The following is a 26,674-nucleotide window of genomic DNA, read 5'->3' on the forward strand; positions in this document are numbered from 1 at the left end:
GTTTATGAATTGAAACAAGGAGAACACATCCTGTTGTGCTATTATTCTGTCTCAGAGGTTGAGAAGAGTTTTCAGTAGGGAATGGTTTGTTGGATTCCCAATTCCAGAAAGACAGTACTGCTTTGTAATATAAAACCACCCCCATCTCCATATATACACCATTTTCCATGCTGCTTTCAACTAGAAGAGAACGAGACTGGAGGAACTGAGCTTTTTCCCAGTGAATTCTGTAATGATTGTTCCTTGCAATGTGTCCTGCAAGGCCATACAATGGAGATTCCCCATGGTCATTGCTCTTAAACCATGCCACCCAGTGCTTTTTGCTTGGGAAAACCTGGACCTGATCAACTGGGAGTTGCCATTACAGCCAGACCTCCTGTTTCATTCCCTGGGATACTTCCTGCTTGGACATATGATAGAGCTGTTTAAGTGGTGGCCTTTACTTTGTTCTTCCCCAGTTAGATAATGTTTCCTTTGTCACAATATTGAACAGGAGAAACACTGAAAACCTGGGGGGAGATGCTACAAAAATCTTAATATATCCCATTTTTATTTTGCTTGATTTTTTCTTTAAATTTTACTTGATAATTAATTCTTCCCCACCCCCATTTTTTCTTCCAATTGTCTGTCTGTCTGTCTGATGTCCCCCCACTCCTTTGTTGCTTTCTTTGAGTGCCTTTCGATATTTTATTTTGTTCCTCTGGGATCCCATCCTGCTTTCCCTATGACCTATGTGTAACAGCCTGTCCTGCCTTATCAGGAACGTGTTCACAACCAGCTATCCTGCAGACAGCGAGAGCAAGGCCGCCTTGCTCCCATGCCTCAGTGGAAACAGGTAAACCAATAAAATGAATGTGATGTAACATCCACACAAGATCTCACCTACCCAGTGCTTCCTTTCTTTACTGACCCTTCTTTGGCACCACGGTGCAAAGTTCTTTGTTCTAAAATACTGAAGAATAGTGAGTGAGGTTGAGATCTCTCTTTAGGAGTGGCTTAATGTTTTAAGAGGTGTTGGTCATAATTTATCTCTCTGCTTCACCACCATCCATTTCAACTTATTTGCTCAGGCCTTCAATGGATATTTTAGCAGGAATTTTTCCTTCAAATGCAGCCTAATATGGACTTCCAAAGTAGAATACTGCCTACGTGAAATAGGAGCAGCGTCTCAAACATGTCTGAGTAGCCATTTGAAAAAAATATATATACCCAAGTGATTCTATCAGCAACTGGAGTTGAGTGAATTAAACCTATGCGACCACTGGAGTTCTTCCTTAGCAGCAGGGAGTAAAATTTGCTACCTGATGATTTCTCTTCTGAGTATCCAGACTTGCTATTCCTACAGTGCATTTGATCTGCTTTGTAGTTTCAGGAGACCTCAATCACTGTGGTGGAGTTCGTTGGTCTTCCCAATGATATTGTATCCAGATCTGAAAAGAGTCTTAATTCTCAAACAGTGCATAGAAACTGTAATAAGTCAGTGTTCCTGGCCTCCCTTCCATCTCCAGAGCATGGCAGACTTCTGTCTTACTGAGAATTTGAAAAAACTTTGGACTTTCAGTCACAGGGTGGGTCAGAAGAGGAAGCCTGGATACTTGGAAAAGAAAAATCACCAGATATCAAATTCTACCTCCTCTTATGTAGCCTGGCTCGCTATCCTTGTAGTGGGGGTTCTTACAGCAGTGAAATCCAAAGGATAGTCTTTTACAATTCCTTACTTGCAAACAGGCAGAGTTACTCATTGCACTGATGGTGGTTCCCCTGTTTTCCAGTAAAAGTAGCCTCATTGCCTCTGTGAGGATAGAAATAAAAGTGTGGTTTTGATAGCAGCGCTCAGAGAAAGGTATTTACCTGTCTGTTTCTAGTCACAATGTAATGAAAACGCACTTTTGAGACAGGAGGAAGAAGAGAACACCAGTTTGGCTCACTTCCTCCAAGTCTGTGGATTCATGGTGAACTCTATTAAAAAATAAGAACAAAAATAAAAGCTTACCCCCAACTCAAATAATCCAGCATTTTGGAATCATGTACCATGGTCAAAACCACGCTGCGCCAGGCTTCTCTTCAAAGAAGGAGAACCAAATAAAGGATATTATACACTATGGGAAAGTCTGCTAAGAGCCTCTACCGGCATGTCTACACTTACCTCCGGAGCGATTGATCCAGTGGGGGTTGATTTATCACGTATAGTGATGATGCGATAAATCAACCGCCAAGCACTCTCCTGTCAACTCCGGTACTCCACCAGAGCAAGAAGCATAGGTGGAGTTGTCGGTGGAGAGTCAGCAATTGACCCACCGCAGTGAAGTCACCGCGGTAAGTAGATCTAAGTACATCAACTTCAGCTACATTATTCATGTAGCTGAAGTTGCGTAACTTAGATCGATTTTCTCCCCGCCACCTCCCCCAACCCCAATGTAGACCAAGCCTATCTTTCACAGTGTTAGTAAGCCTGGTCAGTGCTGGTATGTGGAGATCTCCTGACTCTGTGCTTGCTTCCATGATTCCTGCTATCCTTCCCTCAAAAGGTCACGTTCACCTCCACTGAAAAAAGAGCTCTCCCTTTTTAAGGCCTCTCTTTTCTAGTTCTGTGGTCAACCGAGAGCAATTTCAGACCCACAGTGAGGTAACTGGACAGGATCATCATTAGTATGGATTCCAGCCTTTGGGAATCTTTCACATAACCTGGTACAGGAGAGTGAGTCTCAGAAAGAAGTGAAGAAGAACATAAACTGGGTACAGCTCCATGCCATTAGATTAGCCTTGTTGTGTTACACAACCAAATAAAGCTGGGTCCGAATTGCGCCGTTTGCCTTTCTCAAGAGAGGAAGGTGAAGATTTGTGTTTTAGCACTTGAATGAGATTTTGAGACCCTACAACCCTAAGGCACTTTCCCTGTCTTCTGAATTTTAACCACCAAGACACTGGATTTTACCCTTTATACAGGGAAGGATAAGTGAGGTCTGGTCATACTGAGAGATTCAGATAAGAGTGGCTTATCCTTACCCTGTTTTTTTTTGTGGCTGAGCAGGGGAGGCCACACTGCCTTTGCACCAGACAGGCGGGGATTCTGAGTGAGGCAAGTGAGAAAGCCTTAGTGAGAGTGAGTCTGCACTAGGGAATTAAAAAAAACAAACCAAATAAAAACCATTCTTACCATTTGTGCAGCTGAACTGGTGTTGGTGCCAATGGTAGCCCAGGGGTAAGCTGTAATGTAGTGCAAGTCTTTGGCTGGACCTGTTTTTGCCGTTGACTATTAAAACAGTTTTTCAATAGATTTAAGTAACGTAGTAGTAGTCAGAGTGTGGTCAACAAAACTAACTAGTGTAAACACTGCTCCTAAGGCCCCTCCTGGATTAGGTGCTCAACTTTTGCTGGCCTTTTCTTGGATAGTCTTCATAGTGTCCTGGTGAGAAGATTCAGCTTTTGTGTTGGATTTTGTTGTGTTTTCCATGCCGGGTAATTGAGGTGGAGAGGGACAACAGGAACTTGGCAAAATCTTCAGAGCATAGCTGGGTCAAAGAGCATATCTCTGCAGTGTCTACTCCAGAAGTTGGGGACAGAGGGAATGGCTGGTCTGGGGAAGCAAAGTGACCCAGTTGCCTGTCTGAGTGCCAATAGCCCGGGGACTGCTTTTGCAGGAGAGTTCTCTCTGGGGTGACTTGGGAGATCAAAGAGTAGCTGTTGGCACTCTGCAGTCAGCTGCTGTGGTGGCTGAGGCATTGGCCATCAGGAGGCCAGCTGGATCCCTCCATGATGTTCAGTAGCCATCTTGCAGGCGTTTCTGTTGTGGGAGGCTGTCTCTGAAACAGCACTTGGACCTGCTGCTGAGATATCCTGCTGCTGGTAGAGAGGAATGGCAAGAGCAGGTAGCTGACAGATGGTTACACTCGTGCTGGAGCTGCGCTCTGGGGCAATTGCTGGGAACTCCAGCTGAGGTGCTATTTCCTCTGCCACAGGTTCCATACTGAGGTTGAGGCCAAGTTTCCAGCAGCTGATGCTAGAGTTGCTATTTGGAATAATGCTTCTGCTGATGGGCTTGTTTGAGGAGACTGTGCTTCCTAGAATGCGCTGCTCATGGATCTAGAAAGAGGCAGAATTTTTCGTGTGGCACTCTTGCAGAGGGGCTCACACATGGCATCTCTTTGTGCTTGACTTTGCCTGAGATACACTGGATGGCAGATGCGCCTTTCTGTGCAGAGGGGACAAATCTGAGGGCAAAGTAGGATTCTTGTAACTGAGGGAAAATGGGTGATCTAGTGCCCTTACCAATTGGCAGAGTAAACTGAAGAATCTTCCAGAATAGTGAACCAATCCCCATCTCACTGACTGGCAGGTCTGGTCCTGCATCCTGAAGTTACAAGACAGAGGAAAACCTACTGCAGGAACAGTGAGAGTGGATGCAAGAGAGAAAACCAGGCAATAGGAGATGGTCTGAATCGTTGATAGAAAAGCTGCATCTTCCCCGGACTATGACCTACTGATGTCTTTCAGGGGGACCACATTAGCAGTACTCATACTGCAGTGTAAGGCCAGAATTCTGCTCTGCTCTGTGGTTGACAGAGCTTGTTGGCCAGCAGTGTCAACCAGGTTGAGATGCATGATGTTTCTTTGTTAGAAAAAAGACAGGACCCTGAGGAAGAAGGGAGTTCTGGCCAAGGCTGTTCTGAAGCAAATCTTATTTTTCTTTGTTACTGTGTCTTGATAGTTATAAAGGATGAACTCCATACACGGTCGGACCCTCCTCCCTACCCCTCCCTGTGGCATTAGTGACACGTTAATTACTAGTAGCAGAGCTGGTGGTGTTGCCATATGACTTGATTTAGTGTATCTAACACTTACATTTCTATTGAAATCTGATGCCTGTGTCTTTTTCCCTTTCCAAGCCATCTTTGCCTTTGTATACTCAGAAACGCATCCCGCGGGAGGACTGGACGCATTCCTATTCCACTTTATGGATTCTGTCTGGTGCCATTGTGTGATTATTTTGCTACTTAGCAAGGGACACATACACAACCTTTCCCTCCAGATGTGAAAATTCACAAGTTAGATGTTACTGATACTTTTTTGGGCAGGGCCCCTATTTCGGATGTACTTGGGAAGGTAGCCACAAGGAAGGTGGGAAACTAGGAGATCTAAAAAGAGGAGAACATATAAAACAAGAATGTGCTCTGTCACATAAAACCAAGGTGAAAAACGGTATTTCTTAAAAAAAATTAGTATGAAATGAAGCGCACCAGAGAAATGAAGGAAAGAGACATGCATTTATGTCATGTTCAGATTAGCCAATTTACTTCTACATCTTAATTCCTGCATTTCACTGTATTGTTTTCTGTTCAGCACCCCAGAGCTTTATTAATTTGTGAGGCCGGGGGAGTTGAAGATGAGAGCAGAATGTTGTTACTGGTAGGACTTGAATCGTGTTGCTGCTGAACATTGGGCATATGTAATTAGGCGAACAGGATGGATATTGTTAAGCATTCCATGGCAGTCTGGAGAAAAGGAGATGATCTGTGCTTTATAGAGCACAGTCATACACTTCTTTGCAGCCTCACCACTAGGTGGTGGTGAGGCTGTAAAGCAAAGATATTGATTATTGACAGTGAATAGCATGTTTAGTGGCTGCCCTTAGAAGGATCTGCCAGACTGACCTTTGATAACTACAGGTCTTGAATCTCAGTGGAAGGCTTAAAGCTGTCTGCTCCAGAACAAATAGTGGCTCTAGGTCAGGGGTGGGCAAACTACGGCCCGTGGGCCGGATCTGGCCTGGCAGCTGTTTTTAATCTGGCCCTCGAGCTCATGCTGGGGAGCGGAGTCTGGGGCTTGCCCCACTCTGGCGCTCCAGCTGGGGAGCAGGGTCGGAGGCCACTCTGGACGGCTCCTGGAAGCAGCAGCATGTCCCCCCTCTGGCTCCTACATGTTGGGGCAACCAGGGGGCTCCGCTCTGCACACTGCCCCTGCTCCAAGCGCCACCCCCACAGCTCCCATTGGCCGGGAACAGCAGAGATGTCTGACCTCACCTCTGCATAAGAGCCAGGGTGGGAAATGATATATCACTGCTTCCAGGAGCTACTTGAGATAAGCGCTGCCCGGAGCCTGCACCCCTGAGCCACCCCACAGCACCCCTACCCCAGCCCTGCTCCCCTCCCACCCTCTGAACCCCTTGGTCCCAGCTCAGAGTACCCTCCTACACCCCATGCAGCTGGAGCCTGTACCCCACTCCCCCAGCCCAGAGCCCCCTCCCGCAACCTAAACTCATTTCTGGCCCCACCCCAAAGTCTGCACCTCCAGCCAGAGCCCTCACCCCCACCCCAATTTCATGAGCATTCATGGCCTGCCATACAATTTCTATACCCAGATGTGGCCCTTGGGCCAAAAAGTTTGCTCACCCCTGTGCTAAGTTATTTGAAAGAGGTGGGATTGGGGGTCAGGGTCCCGCAGAAGATGCACTTCTGAGACTGCGCCCTGCCTTGCCAAAGACAATTGTAATGTTCCCTTTAGTTTTATTATTTTATTTATTTATTTATTATTGCTCTTTCTTTTCCTACCCTGTTTTAAATAAAGCTGAGAAATAAGGAGCGTTCAAGAACCTGCCCTAAAAAAGTGATCACGCTCTCTCCTTCCTCTTCTCCACCTTCCTCTCCAGGGTATCCCAGCCAGCAGGTGATTCACTCTGCATGCTCTCTCCTGCTCTCTCCTCTTCCATCTTGCTTGCACAGGTTGCTAAATCAATGACTAAATGTCTCTGCTGTTTATAAATTTTCTTTACCCACATGGGTGGGTTTTCTTGGACCTCCTAGGTTAATAGCACAACTAGACACTGAATACAGCATATCAAAAATCTATCCTAATACTAATTTTTTGGCACAGTAGAGATTGGGCATTTTAGTTTAGGCTTGTTTTTTGTATAGCAGTCATTTCCAATTTTGCGTTGCAGAGGAGTTTCAAAATGCAAAATGTTAGGGCCAGATTCTGCCTTTAAATGCATATCCACAACTCCCATTGCAGTCATGAGATATGTATGTTCATGTCTGAGGGAAGAATCTGGCCCATTATTACCCTTGGGTTGTTCACCATTCCTAGGCAGTTTCTCCAAAAGAGAGGCTTGTCTAGCTGGAGCAGGATGGGGAATGAAGTTGGGTAGTCATCTGCCTGTATTTGAGGCTGCCACTTTCCTGCCCTTCTAGTAGTCCTCTCTCCATCCCCATTCCTCATTTAAACCTCATTTCCTTCCTGGGTCTTGGGAGCCTTTTTCTGGGGCTCTTGTATGAGGTACTTTTATGATTGTTAACGTGGCAGGCATTTGTGCCGCTTACTCCTCTCCTGCTCCTTCCAGCAGCTTGAGTTCAATGTGTCTGAATACACATTTGTAGTACAGATAGAGCAGTTACACTTACACTGGGTACAGGTTATAAAAGCTGCACCTCGAAGAACAGACACATGGATTTGTTGGCCTTCTGGTTTAAATATATCTAAAAATGTTGAGACACATTTTGTCCTTTGTCAGCTCATATATGGATAGTACTTCTTTGAGTTGTATTTTTTTTTAAGTCTCCTCCCTTCCCTAATGTGAGGAGCATATGGATTCAACTCTGTGATTCCCTAACATTTTGATGGGAATCATAAAGCTAAATTCTGAAAAATTTGTTTCTGAGGGTCCGCTTAATTCCCTTGTACACCTGAAAATTGAGAGAAGACTTGCGTTTTGTGTGCTGCAGCAATTAGACGTAGCAGAATGAGCAAAGGGCAGATATTTGAGCCTGAACTGTGACTTTTCATGACCACTATGATCTGTAAATCAGATCCTTAGCATAATAGTGACATGTAGCACTTGCAGAGCACTCTGATTCTCAAAGCACTTTAAAGGCATTATCTGATAGGCAAGTATTACCTCCATCTTACAGATGGGAAAACTGAGACAGAGAGGTGGTGACTTGCGTAGTCCATGGACAGTCTTTTTCTAAGTAGGGAAATTGTCTCCAAGTGCTATGCTTAGTTCATACCTTTCTGAATAAAACACTTAGTCTTTAAGTCTTAAGTCTTCTCTACTCATCACCTCCTCCAAATGTCTGGTCCCTCCTGTGTGGCTTGCTCATTTAAGCCTTGACAGCTGGCTACTGCTGGAACCAGCTAAGGATTTACCACCTTCTCCCTTCCATTCTCTAGGAGCCATTTTTTAAATACATCTCTTTGCTCAAGCAAAATTGGAAAACTCTCTCTGCTTCCTCCCTTTGGTCTGAATGCGGTTTACCCCTTTGTTATAGGATAACACAGATATGAATACCCAATTTGGAGATTCATTTTTGAGGGCAATAGCTTTCACTCAAAATATCCTCTCTTCCTGAGGTTGTCTTGGCCCCTGCAATGCTTTGTTTCACTCTAGCCTGCATCCTTCTTAACCTGCTACCTTTTGAAAACTCTCTCTCTACGCTTCTAACACATTAATTCTGCTACCTCTCCTTTTAAACTTTCCGTCTGATCTAATATCACTGTGTGTGTGAGATGTACTGAGTGTTCTTATTATCTTCCCCATGGTAATGCCAGTTCTTTGGGTAGTAATGTATACTTGTTAATTGACCTAATATAGACCTGTGTGTACTGATTCACCCACCACACTTCTTCTCTAAAGATCTAAGTGGTTGATGGGACAGTTTTAAAAATTCTAGTACTTAACACCACAGTGTCCCTGCATGATGGTCTCTTTTCTGCCTGCATTGTAGGATAAATCAAATGGAACATGTCCAGAGTGAGAACTTGGATTGTGGTTGTTTTAAAGCTCATCCTTTATTGCCCACAGACAAACAGGGAGCCTGGTGCTGACCCCCCTGGGGAGCAGAGTCCCAGACAGGAAAGGGTAAAAGCATGAGCAAATGGCATGGATGGTGATGACACACATGCAGTGGTGGGGTGTGTGCAATATTCAAGGGCAGTGTTGTGTGGGGAGGGGGAAGCACAGTTATCTCTGGAATGCTGTTAACACACTGGAGCTGCTGAAAATGTTAGGAATGATTATTTTTGTAGGGTGTTTGCATAAATACTTGCTTAACAAGCATTCACCGACTCTGACTGTTTGCTCTTTGCTTTTATTTTGCTGTAGATCAGCTCTAGCTCCCCCCATTCTTCTCTCTCTCTCTCTCACACACCTCTTTTTAATAAAGTGTGCTGTGGCTGTCACAGAATAGGAAGGGTTATGTTGGGTCCACTCACCAGCACTGGTTGCATTGTTTCCATGGCTGCTTTCTGATTCATTAAACAGCTGGCATTCCAACCTGCCTTCTGAATGCCAGGTTGCAATGGGGGGGGGGGGGTTTAACTGCAGAGAATAGGAAGCCTTCTTCCTAATGAAATGTTCTGCTGTCAATGGGAAGGGTGAAAGGAGATTTAAAGTATGTGAGGAAGGGGGACTACACAGTTGAAAGATCTGGGTTCAGATTAACCAATTAACTGCCTCTTGAAGTTGATAAGTTAAATAATAACTGGGAGTCAGCAGCAAACTGCCATGACTTCCAAAGTATGTCCCTTTCAGCAGTCTCATGCACCTGTCAGGTGGGTGGCATGTTTTTGGACTGCCAGCAGAAGCTTAACAAGCTTGTCTGCAGCAACACAGGAACCCCCAGTTTTGTAACAAGCTCTAGTTTTACTTCTGATAAAATGGTATAGTAAGAGGGAGTGAATTGGGCTGACAAGCAGCTTAAAATAGAAAAGGAGTGAGACTGGTTTCTGTTTTTAAATGGGAAAAGAGCACAATCGGTAACTGGCTGTGAGCACAGTTGTATGCTCTCTTATCATAGTTGTAGGCAGTGTAGTTGTAGCTATGTGGGTCCCAGGATATTAGAGAGACAAGGTGGATGAGGTAATGTCTTTTATTGGTCTCAAAAGCTTGTCTCTCTCACCAACAGAAGTTGGTCTAATAAAATATATTACCTCACCCACCTTGTCTGCCTGTTGTCATAGTGCATTTCATCTGGCAGACAGCATAGTCATCTGTTTGGGATTTTCTCAACAGCCTGAGCCTACTGTAGGTAGCATACAGATGTTTATACTTCCCGTTCAGTTCATTTCCCCCAAGCAAAGTAACTTACTGGGAACTGCATGATACTCTGGGTTACTGCCCCATCCACCTAGATAGAAGTACATACACGTGGATGTGTTAGCCATCCCTAGTGGGCATTTTTCAGTATCACAAGAGCTCACTGTACAACCAATTAGCAAGATCAGTTCAAGCAGTGCCAAGGACTAGAATAGCCAGGGGGGTAGCATGTGAGAGTTGCGGCCTGTGGCCAGAGCTATGTTGGAGGATGGGGTTAGTGTAGTGGAGGTGCTGGGGCAAGAGTGGGAAGCTTGCATAATGCTTTGCATTATACCTGACTCTAGCCAGTGCTGCTGAGTCCCTTTGTTTTCATAAGCCCTACATTCACCTAACTTTCTATATCCCAGTATTTTAAAGGTGCCTAGGAAGGCATTGCTGGGAGTTTAGCTCATCCTCTCCCAGAACTGAACTGCGCTACCCCAAAATGAGTGCTTCTGTGCACAAAGTGTGAGGAGTACAAACAGTTGTGTCTAGGTCTGGAAATCTGAGTAAAGAAAATCCTTTAAACAAAAGAACTGGGGTGAGGTAAGTGCCAATGACGGAGCTGCTACGGGACCATAGCCAGGCCTATTGGTTCGTGGTGAACTTACCTTGGATGGGAATGCCAGACAGAAGCCGTGCGCTGGCTTGGTTTTGTCTGCAGACAGTGAGTTGTGAATGACTGTCTAATTCAGGTGTTCCTCCCTAGCCTCGAGAGGCTGAATCCAGAGCTTTGCTAGTGCAGAATTGCAGTGCGTATTGGGTCTCAATTGGAAGAGAGGAAGGAGTCTTCATCTGGGACACCTTCTTGCTTTGCTCTTCTGTATGTGGGCTTTCATGTGTTTTGCCTGGCATTGGCCTTGTTGTGAGCTTTGCTTCTGTTCCTTTTTGGGGTTGTTTTTCTCCTCTTTGTTTATTTCCTCCCCTGTTCCTTATCCCACAGAGATCTCCTCGGTTTTTTTCTGGTGACCAAGTGCCTGAGCAAGCACTGAATGTTGAGCAGAGGGCATGCCAACTGGCTGCCCTCCTGGAGCCAAGGCTGACAATCAGGCATCAGGTGACTACTGCCCGCTCTGGCAGTCTGTATCTGTTTGTAAGAGAATGGGGTAAGGGGTGACAGCTGGGGTCAGCGGGATAGAAGTGTGCACTGACTGTTACTTTACACCACCACATTAAAGACACCATAATCAGTTCTTGTTTTGAACAGTTTTTTACTCCACTTCTTTCCCTGCCAATTCTTCTCTCTTCTTACTTATTGAAGGTGCATAGCATGTGCAGTTTCATAAAGTAAAATACAATTGACAAGGATGATCAATGCCCAAGCTTCAGGGCACGTGCTGGTCACTAGCTCGGCTCAAGTCATGCAATGGCCCTCTGCTAGTACAGAGAGAATTGCTGGGACGCGCCATCCAGTTGCTTTTGGGGGTGGGAACATTCATATTTCCTTTTTCAGGCACTAATCCATGGCCCTTCAGGGAGCCAGTTTTGTATCCGTGCTTCTAGTAGTACTGTTTTTAGCAGTAAAAATGGCAGCTTGTGCAGTTTCTTTCTGCTTCTACCACAAACTTTTAAAGTTATTTTTCTCCTCTCACCCACCTGTCTTCTGACCTGTGGGATCCTGCCACTTTGGACAGTAGCTTCTCTGGTCTCCAGCCTCCCCCCATACACACCACCATCCCAACAACAGCGCATACACAGTCACACCTGGGAGGTCTTCACCAATACTTTTTGGCAGTTAGGAAGCTTTTTGGGGGCAAATGCCATCTGCTTCTGCAGAATCTAGGCTTTCTTTTTTAATCCGTTTTCTAGCACCTCTGGATGTGAACAGACTTCCCAAACATGAGCTGAGTATAAGATGATACAGTGGTGTCTTCTTAGGCCTATAAACAGCTCCAGGGCTTCTGCTGCTGGTCACATCTTTCCCAAGCTGCCTCAGAGTGAAATTTGCAAGAATCGGGTGAATTTCAGACGCTCCTTGGGGAAGCTGTCAGCAGCAGCAGAAGCAACCATTGCAGAGGAAGATTCAAACTGTGGCTGGGACAGTTGGAAATCTTGTAGCAGCCATGGAAAACTGGGGGAGAGGGCACATTCAGATTTATTAGCACCTACTAGCTGAAGGTTGATATAGCAGAAGATGCCAAGCACGATCTGAGAACAGCATCCTCACCTGGATTTCAGCAGCTGAAGTTGAATGGTGTGTAGGCGAAAACACACCTATCGTATCTTTTGTATTGGTTTTTGGCTAGCAGGTTTAACCCGCTGGCTGTTAGGTGTCTGATATTGTGTTCAAGCTCACTAGGTGGGTGGAAGAGATGAATGGGATTCGTCCCATGTCCCTCTTTCCTATTAATACTGTGTGGTTTTTTTATTATTATTTTTTGTGTGTGAGAGGATGTAGAAGAGAGGAGGAGGAGGAAGCACAGAGCATAATGGAGGGAATAAGGGATAAGGTGGAGAGGAGAAGAGGAAACAGACATTGAATCTGTGCACCATGATGCAGTATATTAAGAAAAGAAAAAGGGAAGATGGGAGAGAAGGTATAAGAAAAACAAGAGATTTAATGAATTACACCATTTAACGAGTATTAAATACAGATTTGATGGCTAAGTTAAATTCGGGTCAGAGTGTCCAAGTAAAAGGGACACCACTGGTTAAATGTTTTACATTGCAGGAGTTGGGGAAGCACAGCTATTTTTTCACTCTGCCTAATGGGCGTTGTCCTTAGGCTAATGTGTGTCAGATACATGCAGAGTTTGAAAATGTAAGGGCTAAAAACAGCTGGTTTTGTGGGTCACATAAAAAGACCTCTGATTTTATTTATTTTTATATATATATATATATATATATATATATATATATATTTTTTTTTTCCTTTTTCACAGTGGTGGATTTTTTTTAAAATGTTCAGCTATTTGGAATTTGCAGAACATTTTCTCACCATATGATGATACAGAAGCTCACAATTTGTACTAAAATTACTCGACCTCAGTGCTTTTAATTATTGTGTTGTGCATATTTACTTGAGGTGCTTCTTAGCAGCTGGTGCTAATGAACCAGGGAAGGCTGGGTGGGTTGAGAGACGTATGCTGAGATAGTGATTTCTGAGTTGTGCTATGGAGAAGCCGTTTCAGAGGTATATGGATTCTCAGACTGGGAATTCTGCCTGGGCCATATGGTAAGCAAGGGCAGAAAAGGAACTAGTGCTCATACTTCACACTGGTTTGTTTGTTTAGGCTATGTTTGGCTCTCAGGGACAGGAATAGCTTCAGCCAGTAACAAGTGAAGTGAAGTGGGGAGATGCCCCTCTTGGGAGAGTGGGAGAATGTTGGGATGGGGGTTGATCACTGTGCATGGGTTAGGGAAAGATTACACATGGTTTTCTGCCCTGCACTGTGCCCAGTCTCCTGGTTGGAGGACAGAGAATGTTGTCACAGCTCATTACCTTCTATTTCAGAGCGTTTATCTTCTTGTTTGTTGCCATTTAATATAACATGCATATGGAGGATGAGCAAAGTGATCTGAAATTAAAGCACCCGGCTTAGAGTGGATTATAGGATGAAATTCGCTCCTAATTCTTTAGTGTAGACACTTCCACCATAGCAGTGAGGATGCTGAAGGCTGGAGATATGAGGTGGTTTCCTTCTCTCCTTACCCCCAAGAAAGCAAGCTTCTTGGGCCTTTGTAGTTAAAGACTGGGAAGGGGGTCTCCCCTTCCGCTGAAATACAAACTACATTGCAAAGCTGTCTGTCTCATACTCCTTCTAAGGCTGTAACACAGATTGCATTTGGACAGAGTAGGAGGAGCACCAGAGATGAGCTTGGGATCTGCACGAATGGTTTATCCGGCCTCATTGCAGGAGACAGTAATGCACAGGATGTGGGGCTTCTGTGCGGGTGGACAATTGCTTCCAAAGTAACATTGAGGGAGGAGAGGAAATGAATTTAAAGGGCAATGAAGGGCATTTGGTGCACAAATTCTCTTCAGTTGAGGAAAGGGAGGACGTAAGGCAGATGGTCACCTGCCTGACTCTACTTAAAGGTTCCTTTGTGATCTTTTTGTTTTGTCTTTTTGTCCACATCCCTTCTTGATTTTTCTCAATGTATTTTATATTTTAGCCAGAGACTGAACCGTCTCGTCGATTCTTTGTTGACCAGTGGGAACGCTCCCTTTGCCTCCGTACTTCCAACCGCCCTTCTTCACCCTCATCTGACTCCCTTCGACAGGTAGCATGGCCTGGGCCTTGCAAGCTGAACTCAACTGTACCCACTGCCCCACCCATTTTCCACCATGAGGATGTGCCACAAAAGAGATCTAGGCTTGTGACGCTTCATTGCCTTGATGTGGCTGAATGCAGTGCGCACACACACGTGCACATGGGAAAAGCCAGAGGCAGCCTGTGGCATATCTTGGTTATTCCAAGCCATACAGCCATTTGGAACAAAACATGCTTAAAGTTAAATGACAAAAGTCTGGTGAGTCTGATTTGAGGTCTTAAGTAGCCTCAAATCAGCTTTTTTCCAGCACTGGAATTCTTCTGGCTGTGGAATAATCTACAGGGGCATAAAAGCTTTTTTCATGTTTGTTGCTTCCCTTTGAGGGCTTGAGCCAAACTACAGCATGGTTTTGTGTGTGTATATATATTTATGGGGAGAGAGCAGGAATAATGGAGGAAAATCACTTCTGGCTTGCTGAAAAAGCTAGTGGAAATTAAAATGGCTAGCATTCGTAGTACAAGGAACAGGAATTTGGTTGGTCTCCTAGTGTATAGAGGACATACATCCACATCACAAAATGCCATATGGTTTGAAAGTCGCTGCCCAAGAGAAGCTGGTAAGTGAAATAGCATAGGTTGTTGCAGCTAAAGATTGTCATTGTACCTGGGGTGGTTGACAGCACCCACTGCATGCTAAGCAACTCACAGTACAAACAGAAAGAAAACTCCACTCCCAAATTGTTTACAATCAAGGCTGGTTGAAAATTTTCCATTAAAACTTTTTGGTGGAAAATTGAGGTTTCAACTAAATGGAATTTTTCACAAAAAATGCCTGCTTTCCATGGCGCAAAAATTACAACCTGCAACATGTTGATGGGATTTTGACAGAGAAAAGGAAATTTGTCTACCAACAATTTTCAGGTGTTGGGATTTTTGACAAAAAGTCAATTCCCCATTTTGTGGGGGAAGGGAGGACACCTTCCAGCCAGCTCCACTGACAGTCTAATATTAGGCAACCTGTGATGCATGAGGGTAACCAACAGTAGGAGGGGGAGGGAAGAAGAAGGACATGAGTAACAATGTTCAGATCATATGCTCAGTTTAGGCTTGTGCATTACCTGAGCTCTGTGTATATTGGGTGGAGTAGAGGCAAGAGTGGAATAGCAGGCAGTGCTACAGGGCAGTACATCTCTTACTTTCTTATAGTAATGAACACTCATAATGCAGTGACATATAGATTATGGAGTTATTACTTACTTATCTAATAGATATAAATGATAAATTGTCTGATCCTGGCCTTGGCTTTTCCAGGCTTGTTCTTTAGGAAACCCTCCTAACGCTGGGTTTCAAACTCCTTAGTGTTTCCTGATGCTACCATGCTCACAAACATGTAAAGATACAAACATCAGTAAATGGCTGATAATCACAGCCATGGAATCCAAGAACAGACTGTGAAAGTTCATAACTTTTTGTAAAATATTACTATTTTACAGATCATAGAAATAATCTGTGTCATGATTCTGTAAAATCTCTCTATTTTCTAATTTTGTGAGCACTAAAATTTTCACAAAAATGTAGAAGGGAAGGGAATCGCTTGGTTTCCATGACAAGAGATGGGGGTCATAAAGATCTGTGTTCCATGGGGACAGCCAGAATCCTCTTGTACTGTGAATTTTTTAAACATGTTTTTACACAGGGATACTTCTGAGCATGTAGTATAGAAACCCTGCAGTATAAGTAAAGGAATTTCTGGGTTGCAAAAAGTTAATTGCTTCAGAGTAGTGTATCCCAGAAATGTTGCACTTGTAAGAAGCCAGAGGGCTTAATATGGAGGGCTGAATCAGTTCTACGTTTACTGATTTCAGAGTAGCAGCCGTGTTAGTCTGTATTCGCAAAAAGAAAAGGAGTACTTGTGGCACCTTAGAGACTAACAAATTTATTTGAGCATAAGCTTTCGTGAGCTATAGCTCACTTCATCGGATGCTTATGCTCAAATAAATTTTAGTACTCCTTTTCTTTTTACATTTACTGATGAGACTCCTGCAATGCCCTTTGTTTGTAAGTCAGAGAAACATTTAAAAAAAAACACTCCCTGATCTGAATAAGTGACAGTGCCCGGCCTGCTGCTGTATTGAGACACATATGTGGTGCTTGTGATAGGATTGCCTTTCCACAGAAGTTTTTATTTCCTTAACCACTTAATTACTACCAAATGTCCTGAATGTTTCTTGTATAACTCTACTGGTCTTCCAAGCTCAGCTAAAAAACAAACTGTAAAACTCCCCTTTTGGGACTCGCTCCCTGAGTCAAGAACCAAACTGCCTGGATTCCTAACTACCCAAATTAAAAGGTTTGTTGCAATTTAGTTTGATCCAGATGCTCAGAGTTACAGAGCCAGGCAAAATACCCTTGACAGAACAGCCTATGGGCAAAGCTGGTGTGCACAGCTGAGCACACTTGGTGCCAAGTATATACAGATACAAATGTAATGTGTTTGATCAGAGTCCCCCTCACACTTTCCAGATAAACTCCAGAACTTGTTTGTGTACTGTGAACAGGCACTCTGGCAGCAGTGGAGGAATTAAAGATTTTTAGGAATCGCTGCAACTCACTTTGAGCTTGAGGGTTTCTTCGCCCTGGAAACAACTTGCTCCCTTTTGCTAAGCACTTTTGTGAACAGTTCTTCGAATTTAAACTTTATGAAATGCCTCTTCTCTACCCTTTTCCCATTGTCCCTCTTACCTGGAAGCTAAAATTTGTCCTAGCTTTGTTTCCTCCCAGAGGAAAGCAAATGTTCAGGTCCTTCATATGCAAAACATCCTTAGAGCAAAGAAAGAAAGAACATACTTCTAATTTCGTAGCGTGACCAATTTCAAACTTCCCTCTTTTTTTTAGGTACTATTACAGTTAGTGCTGGGCTGTGCTGGTGATCACTGATGATACTGATTCTGCTGTTACTACACAATCACTCTGTGTTCTCCACTGTCTTGGCATGGTTTGACCTCTCTGCACCTTTTCATCACTTACTCTTTTATCATTTTTGTCATCTTTTTAATTTGATTTTTTCTTTCCTCGCTTCCCTGCTGTTTTGTCCCCCCCATCTGGTAGAAGTATATAAAGATGTACACAGGCGGAGTGAGCTCATTGGCTGAGCAGATAGCCAATCAGCTTCAAAGGAAAGAACAGCCCAAAACCCTTCTAGACAAGAAGGAACTGGTAAGAGAATGATGTACAGAAGATGATACGTGTGTTTGATTAGAAGTTCTGTAGATCTGTACTGATTTGAGTCTTTAGTTGTCTTGAAAGGCGCTGGTAATACGTTGTAATAACTTTATAGTTGAACTTTATGTTCTTCCCCAGCCATCACCCCGTTGTCCTTGCAAAGTCTGTCTTAATCTACTGCCAACATCCTTGGACCAGGGATACTAAGTTGAGAGACTGAGAAGTCCTGACCCTCAAATGCATAGAGCTGTGTTTGATCCAATCAGGCTACTTCTGGATTGCGGTGTCCCTGGAGAAAACTTCTTTCTTCACAAGTCTCAGGGAGACTGAAATGTAGGGTTAAGAGGTTGCTCAAGGGAATACTGATGTTTCTGGCAGTTAGTGTGTTGAGCTGCAGTTTGAAAATCTTGGTTTCAAGACTAGCCTCAGTCTCTGGCAAGTGAATACAGGCAGGGTTAGGAGCATTCCAGAAGTAACCCTCCCAGCTGACTTAGGGAGGATGTCTATTTTATGCCTCCTTCAGTCAACTGTTTCCAGGGCAGCATTAATAGCCTCTTGTGAGACCGTTAGCTCCCCTATCCAAGGAGTGGAAGCTGTAATTTACTCCTAATTTATATAGGTGTAGGAAGTGAAACCCACAGGGCCTTTCTCCCTGGACTTGAAGGTTAGTTATTGTCTCTAGGTGGCAGTTGTCTGCTTGGTGCCCTGGGTAGGGCTGAGTGGAGTCACAGAATGGCCCCTTCCAGATGCTCAGTATCCACAGATCGAAAAGGTGACCCTGCAAGGGAGGTGAGATTGTATACAGATAACACTGGTCCTGCCTTATTTCTGTCCAGGGCTCACTCAAAAAGGAGTTTCCCCAGAATTTGGGAGGCAGTGATGTCTGTTACTTCTGCCGCAAGCGGGTCTACGTGATGGAAAGGCTGAGTGCTGAAGGCAAGTTCTTCCACCGCAGCTGCTTCAAGTGCGAATACTGCGCCACCACCCTGCGCTTATCATGTTACGCCTACGACATTGAAGATGGTAAGAGAAATTACCGGTTGTCTTCCTCCTACACCAAAAACACTCTCTCACTGTACCTGCAGCGTTGCCTCAAGATCTCAGCCCTGGCTTCACTTTACAAATCTTGGTGGGTGAGGAGCAGGAATAATATCTCTTCCAAAAATACCACCTCTCATTTAAACTGGTAAGACTATATGGGACTGCATCCTTATGGCCAGCTCTTGAAAGCAACAAAAGAGCTGACCTATTAGCAAAATATGTAATTAATCATTTAAAAAATAACTCCTGGAATGGGGGGGGCCCCAGTGATGCATTTTCCCTTTAAAAAGGTGTGTAAGGATGATCCTGAATAGTATAGATCCTTGAGCCTTACTTCAGTTCTAGCAAAGTAGGAGTCTTCTTAAGCCAGAACTTTAAAACACTTAGGCAAGTAAAACATGATAGGGATAGACACAAACTGCTTTCTGCCAGGGGAATCAGAACTGAACTAGTAAAAATTCTTCCAAAGTTAATAAAATTAGGAGATTTATAACCAATGGATATAATATTAGCTTTTCATAGGCTGGCTGAGGATGTCCTTTTTATAGATGAAACTAGCTGAGTGTGGAAACAAAGAGTTGGAATAAATGACCAATTAGCTGTATAGAGTGAGATTTTTTAAAAGTGGTGACCGAGGGAACAGTACTGGGTCTGGTGTTTTGCATGTGATGGTCCTGTAAGAGAGGTGGCAAAACTTACTGATGAGTTAGTTTAGGTGAGTCAGAGTACTGTGGATTATGAGAAGCACCAGAAGGGGGGAAAAGGCATAAAAAATACTCAGAGGTGGGTGAGTGACAGCAATATAGGATTCTATGCAAAGTGTGATGCCATATTAGGCTTATTGAAGAAGACAAAATAACAGTAGTGAATGGCAACAGAAGACCAGTCAGGCACTCAATCAGTCCCTTTCATACAAGAGCAAAACAAAAATGGTAAAATGAGACAACATATAATAAAGCTATGGAATACACTGCTGCAGCATGTTAGGAGATGAGTATCTTAGTAAATTTCAGAAACTGATTAGACACGCAGAGTATGACCGAGAATAGTATCCATAAATTCACTGGCTAGGATAACAACCACAAGGATAGCAAACTCAAGTGTCACAGTCAATATATAAGTGAAATCACATGTATATTGTTGATAGATCCTATAGCAACCAACAATATCAAACTCCCTCAACTACTAGGGGATGAGGGTGAAGGGGAAATCTCAGAACCATCACCAAACCAGCCTCCCAGGAAGACATAGACGGTCCTTTACAATGTGTCCTCAAGGACAACAGACTTGGGCTGTCAGACCCAAGGGACCAGTGGTAGCTTTGAAGGCCACATATAAGAGAAACAACAGCAGCCTTCTTAGTACTCAAAGATTTGGGGGGTGTGAGGGAGGACCATTCTTGGTTGCTGCCGGTAGCCTGGACATTCAGAAGCAGCTGATTATCCAATAGAATCCTCTGCTTGTAAGTCTGAGTAACAATAAACTAGGATCCTTCCTCAGTTGCAAGGGCAGAAATAGTTTCTATTGTCTGCTCGAGTTGTTCCCCCTGCCAGCAATCATTTACTCAGTCGTCTGCCAGCAATCATCCAAACACCAGTCTGTGCCAAATGATCACTTCATCCAGGTCTGATGGCTGAGGCTTCACCATACTGATAGTACTGAAACCCAAACCACATTACTTCCCTAACAGCTTTTCATGTATAATATTGAGCAGTAGTGTCCAAATAGAACTCTGTGGTACTCCACAGAATCTTAGAAATGTAGGGCAGGAGGGGACCTCAAAAGATTATCTAGTCTACTCTCTGCCCCAGTATTGAGGCAGGATTAAGTATACCCCTAGACTATCCTGGTCAGGTGTTTGTCTACCCTGTTCTTGAAAACCTCCAACGATGGGGATTCTGGAACCTCCCAAGGTAACCCGTTCCACTACTTACCTTTCTAACTATTAGGCTAGTTTTTCCTAATATGTAACCTAAATCTTCCTTGCTGCAAACTAAGCCGATTTTTCTTGTCCTACCCTTGGTGCACAGTTAGAACTATTGACCACAGTCCTCTGTATAAAAGCCCTTGACACATTTGAAGATTGTTATCAGGTTCCCTCCCTTTCTATCCCCCAGCCTTCTCGTCTGGACTAAACATGCCCAGTTTGTCCAACCTTTCCTTTCTGAATCCCAGAGCGCAACCTGGCCAGAACTCAAACTCAGAGAAAAGTTGACAGTGGAAGGGCAGGACTGAGTTAGTAGCAGGGGTTGCATGTTTGGATTGAGGTGCTCTTACTGAGGAGGAGCCGAACTAGTAAAACAGTCGAAGTCACACTGCAGGGTTGAGGTCCATTAGTAGAGTTGTGTTGGAATAGCAGAGGATTCTGCAATGCATTTCAGGCTTTCTAAACCTCTTGCCATTTTTGTTGCTGTCGTCTGGACTCTCTCCAACTTGTCTATATCTTTCCTAAAGTGTGGTGCCCAAAATTTTACACAATATCCCAGCTGAAGTCTCATCAGTGCCAAGTAGAGCAGAACAATTACCTCCTGTGTCTTTCATATGACACTCCTGTCAGTACATCCCAGAATGATATTAGCCTTTTTCACAACAGCATCACACTGTAAGAGTCCCTAGGACAGATGAGAAATTATCCAATATTTCACTCTGGATTTTCTCTGAGAGAAGACTAGAGCCATTCATGTCTTAATATTATTCATCTGTCTGGGTTAACAGATGAATCCGCGTTCTGTAGTCAGCAGTATTAAAGGCAGCTATGAGATCTAAAAGAATCCCTATATACCACATCATCTGAATATTTTGTCAAAAGGAGACCAATAAGAATATTGTAGTCTTGGTATAGTACTCAGGCCTAAAACCAGAGTACAAGGAGTTAAGAAAGTCTGCAGACTCATGATATTGTCAGTGATGCCTTCCCCATACCCTTCTCAGAAACGTTCCCCATAAAGGGACAGTTAGACATAGGGCAATAGTTGAAGAGATTAGCAGCATAAAGAGCTTCCTGAGCAGGGACCTCTGAAATGTGAGATGTAGTCACCTTGTCTTCCTAAAAGGAGTCCGTGTTCTCAAATAATGGCTTCAGTGTCTTCCTGGTAGATTTTACCAGCCAAGAAGACCATGAGTCTGGACTGTAGGTTGCAGCCGTAAGTCCTCCAAGCACCTCCTGAATCCCAGAGAGCAACCTGGCCAGAACTCAAGCAGAGAAAACTTGACAGTGGAGAGGGCAGGACTGGGTTAGTAGCAGGGGCTGCACGTTTGGATTGAGGTGCTCTTACTGAGGAGGAGCCAAACTAGTAAAACAGTCGAAGTCGCACTGCAGGGTTGTGTTGGAATAGCAGAGGACTCTGAAGTGCATTTCAGGGCAGCTGTGCAGTGACAGAGCTGCATGGAAAGCTCACACAGCACCACCACTCTGACCTGATACCAGTGTTTGTATTGGAGTAGCACCTCAAGGCCAGGGTACCATTTCAGCAGCACTGTCCCAATAAGCGTAAAAGGTAACTAGGAGGTCTGTACTCAGGTGGACTTCTAGTTGTGGCACTTGACTGGGTCCTGTGAAGCCTGTTGATTGGGAAAATGAGATTTGAGAAGTCTCGGTATATTATCATACATAGTCCCTTCAGAGTTAACACCCATTCCCTCCCTCATTCCTCCGACAGTTGTATTCATTCTTGATTTTCCCAAAGTGCGGCTGCCAGCTTTTCATGTGATGATGTCTTTGTTCTTCACACACTGCCGCATTGTCAGCTCTGCTTTGGTGGCTGATTGGATATCTGTTAAATGGTTGTCAGGCACCCAGTGGAATAGGCACTGTTTAGGGAGGGGGAGACAAGGATTTGAGTTAAAATTTCAGAGTGTTTGTCTCCAAGCATAGTGAGGGGGCAGGGCCGGGCACAGGAAGTGGAGATAGCAAAGTAAATCTCACTGAGGTAGAGTGTTATATTGTGTAGACTTAGCTGCTGTGTTCTCACTGTTACTTCTCTCCCTTTTGTTCTGACTGCAGGTAAATTCTACTGTAAACCTCACTATTGTTACCGACTCTCTGGTTATGCTCAAAGGAAGAGACCAGCAGTGGGTACTCTGTCAGGAAAGGTAACTTTTTATTCTAATCTGACATGTTGGGTGTAATGGGTTCTGATCCCTGCTATTGGGAAAATGTGTGTGTTTTGCAGAGGGTAGAAGTAATGAATCACTTTGTTTAAATGTCATGAAGTCTTGCTTCTTTGTAAAGTGGTAAATTCAAGAGCAATCTGTGTTGTAATTATCAATCTCTTATGTTTTTGTGGGTCTCATTAAGAAAGAAAACCCCACCCCACACAGTCTAGGATCTTTTTGTCAGTTTCTTTTTGAACTAAAATAATTACTGAAGCCTGTGCAACCACTAGAAGAACTAGAATGACAAAGTTGACAGCCTTTCTGTTTCTTGGACAGGCTTTGTTAAAATGAAGCCAATGATTTTCATTTCTCTTCAGGAAATGCAGTCCCATCTATGTGGGCTGGAATTGGGGTTCTGAGCCAAATCCACTCGCATAGGCGAAAATTGAAGTCTTCTTTAGGAAGATTTGTCTTGCATTAATAGGAACCTATTGCTGGAAGGGAACTGTTTTTCCTCACTTTCTACTAACAGGTAGAACTGTGCTTGGAAAAGAGGGCCAGGTTGTACTGTGTAGTACAGAAAGATCTCCCTCCTTTCTCCCTGCAACCCATAAAGCATCAGTTGGGCTTATTTTCTGTCCCTGTTTCACTTTGAGTCTCTCTTCCTACACTCTCTTTGGGAAATTACATTATAACCCTGAGCAGCGTTACCTTCTCAAATCCTATGACGTTTGCTTTCAGCTCTCTCCTACCTGCTCAAAGCTGGACCCTCTTATATGTGGAGCTTTTGTTTTCTGTAATAAGTGTGATCTCCCCTCCCCCTGTGCCCTACCTTTACCACAGCAAGTTAATGCTGTGCTTCCTTCACTCCTGTGCAGGGGCAGGATGGAGGCCCATTGCTGCCATGCTTCCTGCTGAAGTTGAAGGGCAAAAACGGGTCATTGTAACTTCTGTGAGCAAGCTGCAGAAATGTCACCTCTTTAGTTTATGCATCTAAGAAAGCCAATCTTCAGAACATAAATAATCAGATGACGAGGCACTAGTTGGGCCCAACTCCTGAGTGTCGTGGCCAGACGCTGCCTAACCCCTAAATAATCACATGCTGCTGTTCAAGAGGTGGTTGGGCGTGTTCAGTGTTAAAACACACTGCTCCAAATTAAAAGTAAATGCTTCTAAGGGGTTTCCAGTTTCTTCTTTGATGTTTTTTTTCCCCCCCTCATTTCACAGGACAACAAAGGATCCCTGCAGGAAGCCATGGCAGCTGAAGCAAGTGGACGGGCAAATTCCATAGCCATTTCGGCAGAGAGGACTCCAGGTAGCTCCGCTTCATTCTTTGGCAGGGTGGTGAAGTACTCTCTCAGCCTCTTTGACAAAGTTAGGGTGGCAAGCCAGCGCCTGCAAAGCACAGTTTCTTCGGTCGGGCGCCAGGTAGCCCAAAATCCTTTGGACTCGTTTTTCATGTGTCAGCTGATGGCTTTTGGGGTCCCCTTTCTCTATGTCCAGTCAGAGGTTCTTATGCAAATCCTGGGGGAGTTTTATCGGCAGCCTGCTGACCAGTAAGATTTTAACATGACCTGACTTTGTAAGCTGTATAACTTGTGTGAATTTTGGGTAATGTGTAAAAGCTTGAATATGTTCTTTTGTGTGGTGGCTTTGGGGCCTGGACTCTCTGTCCTTTCAAGGGCATTGTCTAAAACCGTTCTAGGTGAACACAGATACTCAGTTCAGAATTTCCTTGGAATGAGCCCAAATAAAAAGGCTTGATCGGTGAAGTCTGCACTTCAGTGTTAGTACTGAAGGTCTCTCTGAACTACAATAACTCATAGCTGGATTTCTGTGTTCACCTGAATTCTGGATATAGTGCCCACCCTCCCAAGCTTCTCATTAACCTGGTATCTGGATTAAAAAAAAAAATCCCTGTTGCTGTCTTTGGACTGTGGCTACTTAAGAATTCTTGGTGTCTTCTGCAGCTAAAGGAAACCAGTTCCTTAAACTCTTGAACTCTTTGGTGCTGGCAGATCATGGTGCTCTCCCCTCATTGTCAGAACATGTGAGGCTCATGGCAAGTTGTTTTGGGAATTGGGTTATTACAGCATGTGTCATATTGCTAGGGATAGTCCGCTCTATCTGAAAACTCTAATTCCTTCTAATTTGGGAGAAATGTTCTGTTTGTGCCCCAGACTCTCATCTGGCCCAACTCCTCAATTGTCCTTACTGAAAACTGCAATTTAGTGGAGAAGGAAAAGGTGAGATGGGGGCAAGAGGGAAGAGAGTTGGTTTCTAGTGTATGGGCCCTGAATACTGTGGATAAACTAAGTCAGTTGCTTTTAGAAAAGAGAAAATATTAAATAGTCACACTTTGTGTAGCAAAATGTCCCCAAATTACAGTACTAGCTTTACAAGATCTTAAGGGATATAGTCAGCTTAAATCACACCTTTGTCTGAATTTTTTAAATTATTCATATTATTTATTATTTATTACAATGTAAGATTATAATTGTAAGTGATTAGAGCATTCTTTTTTCAGTTTTACTTTGTGCATTTGGCAGCACTTTGTATGTAGCTAGTTTCACAGTTTCCTCCTCCATTTGTATGGGTTTTCTGTGCGGCAAAATGGAGGGGAGAGAAATTTTAAGGAGAATGTCATTATAAAATCTAAAAAGTTGGCCTCGTGTCTTTGGCAGGTGTAGTACTTTAAACTGTTTTTAACTGCTTTTATTGAGTGATTTGAAGTTACCTTCCCTTTAAGAATCAGGTCTTTCTTTAAAAACAGGGAGAATTTTTAGAAGGGACTTAACTTTTAAGATGAACGGAAAACACTGGCTGTTTCTCAGAACTGTACCTTCAACAAATGCTGGTGGAGAGATAAGTGATGAGGGTAGATGATAGACCATGGTTTGCTATACAGGTATGGCCAAATAAATAAATATCTGCTGTTATTGTTATGTGACTGCATGACCTTGTGGATAGATCTGTGAACCATCTACACAGAAGAGGAATAGAACAGAGCAGACATTATTTTCTTTAACAGCTTGCTTCTTTTTGCCTCAGCTTCTGAGCGGAAGTGGAATTCCATAACATTTTTTGGAACACTGGCCCTTGAAAGGGATGTTACATGAGGCATTATGCACTCATATACAGCACCAAGTATAGTAGAGCGGCTTATTATATTATTAAAATACCCACTGGAATCGCCCACAGGGTAGTATAGTGCATTGCATACTCAGCTGTGTGCATGCCAGAGAGAGGCTTAACGGTAAGGAGGCGGGCAGTGCTTTACTTCCTATGCTCCCTTTTCAGCTGAGATTTCACATCTCTCCCCAGCCTCTTGTAGGAAGTCTTAAGTGTCTTAAAACTACTGGCAATAATGAGAAGTGGGATAGAATGGGGGAGATATTGGTTCAAAAGCAGTGTGCATGAGAAGCTTGCTGCAGCTTCATTAACTGCAGATCAATTCTCACTTAGCCAGCACAGCAATATAACTGTCATATGCCTTGTAACCACCTGCCTTTGGATCCTGTTCTGCTGGTTGGGTCAGGAAGTATATGGCTAGTGTTTACAGTTCTTTGTGCTTTTAAAAAGAGAGGTGGGCAGGGGAGGGGATTAGGGTGAACTTTAAACTACTGGTATTGGTAATGCAGTGAAAGGTTGTGACTCTATCCCTGGAAAGTCATAGGGAGGCTGCTGGACACATCTCCATTTGATGGATTCCTGAATTTGAACTAGAAATGTCCTCTATGTGCTTAGCCATAATTTATTAAATTGTGCTAATTAGAGAATATTGCTAGATGGTGTACACTGTAGAATAGACCAATACCTTAAGCATGAACCTGTCTGAACTGGAGCAGGGAGCTGTTTCCAAGCCTCTGCTTCTCCTGGCTGATGGACTTGCAACTGTTAGCTCTATATCTTCTAAGAACATTTGACCCCCTTTGGGCCAAATGCCACCAAATGCAACCTGCATTAACAGTTGCAAATCCTGTGAGAGATTGAGCCAGCTTCAGTGATGGTGTAGGCTGCATGTGGAATGTAA

The 26,674-nt window shown here is 43.8% G+C and overlaps 1 protein-coding gene across 7 annotated transcripts in view; it reads left to right on the forward strand.

The window, feature by feature from the left end:
- Nucleotides 1-26,674, forward strand: part of MICAL3 (microtubule associated monooxygenase, calponin and LIM domain containing 3) — a 243,355-nt gene that overhangs the window by 121,658 nt on the left and 95,023 nt on the right. For 3 of the 7 annotated variants that reach the window (XM_073319780.2, XM_078849782.1, XM_073319771.2), the window contains exons 17-19: nt 18,342-18,528; nt 22,550-22,638; nt 23,869-23,956. In XM_073319780.2, the coding sequence (XP_073175881.1) occupies nt 18,342-18,528; nt 22,550-22,638; nt 23,869-23,956 (364 nt within the window). Of the gene's footprint in view, nt 1-742; nt 836-11,012; nt 11,127-14,185; nt 14,294-17,178; nt 17,500-18,341; nt 18,529-22,549; nt 22,639-23,868; nt 23,957-26,674 lie in introns of those variants that run through there. The other 4 variants (XR_012155812.1, XM_073319717.2, XM_073319697.2 and 1 more) reach the window with 3 other exon arrangements.

The sequence above is a fragment of the Lepidochelys kempii genome, chromosome 1 (assembly GCF_965140285.1).
Source record: "Lepidochelys kempii isolate rLepKem1 chromosome 1, rLepKem1.hap1, whole genome shotgun sequence".
NCBI lineage: Eukaryota > Metazoa > Chordata > Testudines > Cheloniidae > Lepidochelys > Lepidochelys kempii.